This window comes from Octodon degus, unplaced genomic scaffold (assembly GCF_000260255.1).
Source record: "Octodon degus isolate 3935 unplaced genomic scaffold, OctDeg1.0 scaffold00004, whole genome shotgun sequence".
Lineage (NCBI taxonomy): Eukaryota > Metazoa > Chordata > Mammalia > Rodentia > Octodontidae > Octodon > Octodon degus.
The window spans coordinates 29,521,056-29,522,975 of record NW_004524580.1 but is presented as its reverse complement, the minus strand read 5'-3'; the positions used below and the strand labels follow the sequence as shown (position 1 = coordinate 29,522,975).

General features: G+C 47.5%; 1 protein-coding gene across 1 annotated transcript in view; it reads right to left on the bottom strand.

Moving 5' to 3' along the window:
* Window positions 1-1,920, bottom strand: part of Ano4 (anoctamin 4) — a 318,013-nt gene that overhangs the window by 120,214 nt on the left and 195,879 nt on the right. Inside the window, exon 7 of the mRNA XM_004623837.3 lies at window positions 560-604. Within this exon, the coding sequence (XP_004623894.1) occupies window positions 560-604 (45 nt within the window). The remainder of the gene's footprint in view (window positions 1-559; window positions 605-1,920) is intronic.

Below are 1,920 nucleotides of genomic sequence, written 5' to 3'. Positions count from 1 at the left end.
TTAATTTTAATTTTTTTTAAGGCAGGATTTCTCTAAGTCGCTCACTTGCCAGGCTGGGCTCAAATTTGTGATCCTCCTGCCTCAGCCTCCTACAGTGCTCAGATTACAGGAGTACAGTACCATACCTGGATTGTCTGTATATTTTATGGAAAAAAAGTTATTAATACAGGGGGAAATAGCCATCAGCTCTGCACTTCAAGCTTTCGAATTACATCTAGTGGAAGGAGGAGTTTGTGGGAAAAAGTCACTTCCAGGCCAAAGACATGCTGAGCGGCTGGGATTTGGGCAATTTATCTGGTAGAACCGGCTGCAAACAGCAGCCTCCAAAACCTGCAGGAGAACTGCATCCTCAGGCTTGACGCAGTCACCCGCAAGGCCCGGAGGGGACTGGCTTCACACCCCCTCCCCAGGCTAGGCTGGAATAGCAAGAGACTTTTGGAACACGCAACTGCAGGGCTTTCCTACATGACCTCTTCCTGGGCTTGTGGCTCCTCGTCTTCGTCGGATGACACAGACCAGCAGACAGACACACCCCTCAGGGACAAAGCACGCCACTCACCTGCTCATGAACTTGTAACGGCGGGGCAGGTAATAGATTTTTCTCCTGGAAGAACAGCAAAAATGAAGCCAGTCGAGAAGAAAACCCATCGTCAGTTACAGTTTGAACTAGCAAGGAAGGAAAGGAGATTGGAGACAGAAGCCTGTAAGAGGTGAAGAAGGAAAAACTAAAGAGAGATTAACAGTGAGAAATGTAGCAGGAAGCCAGGGCGTGCATCCCGAGCAGCGGGATCTTGGGAAAGACCTCCGACCTCCGACGCTCTCCCGGCCCTCCCGGGGCTGTCTCTGCTCCTGGCGGCCCCGGGCCTAGCAAGTGAGCATGCGTGGAGCGAGGATTTGGAGCAACGGCTACGGATGCGCGCTCAGCTGAGGTCAGCTTTGCTCCAGAAAATGCAGAGATGGACGAGGGGTAACATACATCATTTAAGAAGGGTGCTATTCCAGTAAACGAACATTTATATGGCAATTTATGTTCACAGAACACTCTTCTCATAATTTAGACAGAAGCAATATAAAAATATATGTATTTTGCAACCGGCCTCGGAAGGCTCAATTATCAACACACAGCTATAAATAACGGCCAAACTGCTGGCTCCAGATAAAAGTAAATCAAGCAGGTAAAACCAAGAGATCTTAAGATAATTTTTAAAATGTTGGACATAGTAAGTGTATGTTTTATGATTACATATTTACACTTCCAAAAATATTAAAAATGGAAATCCTGGGCCTTTAGGGGACAGTAGGTGGGTTAGATGCTTTCTTAAGATGCGACCTTCTTTCTGCGTATTAGGCTTCCACCAGTGGAGTGGTGACAAAACGGACGCAGTGTATATGTGCTCTAAGTGGTCGCTGCGCCGTCTCATTTCTGGACAACAGGAAATTTATGTGTCACAAAGTAGTCAGTGCACGTGTGACAGTGAGCAGAGGGACAATGAAAAGATCAGCGGTTGTCAGGTGTTGGGGCTGGCAAGGAGGAGTGAGCAGGGGAAGCTGGGGAATTCTATGGCCTTGTTCTGTATGATGCTGCCACAGGAGACAAATGACAAGAGGCACTGGCCCACTCCAGGGGTCTGTTTGACACCAGCAAACCATCAACTATAGGCTTTAGTTAACAGTGATGCTGTCAATATTGGTCCATTCATGGTAACAAATACTTCAGCAGTACAAGCTGTTAATAAGGAAACTGGGCACATTCTGTACTGCTGCTTAATTTTCTTTTTTTTTAATTTTTATTTATTTGAGAGAGAGAGAGAGAGAGAGAGAGAGAGAGAGAGTGTGTGTGGTGTGTGTGGCCAGCTCAGCCCACCAGGGGGCGGGGCTGGCTGGCATGTGGTGCTGGGGGATTGAACCGCGGTCCCTGAT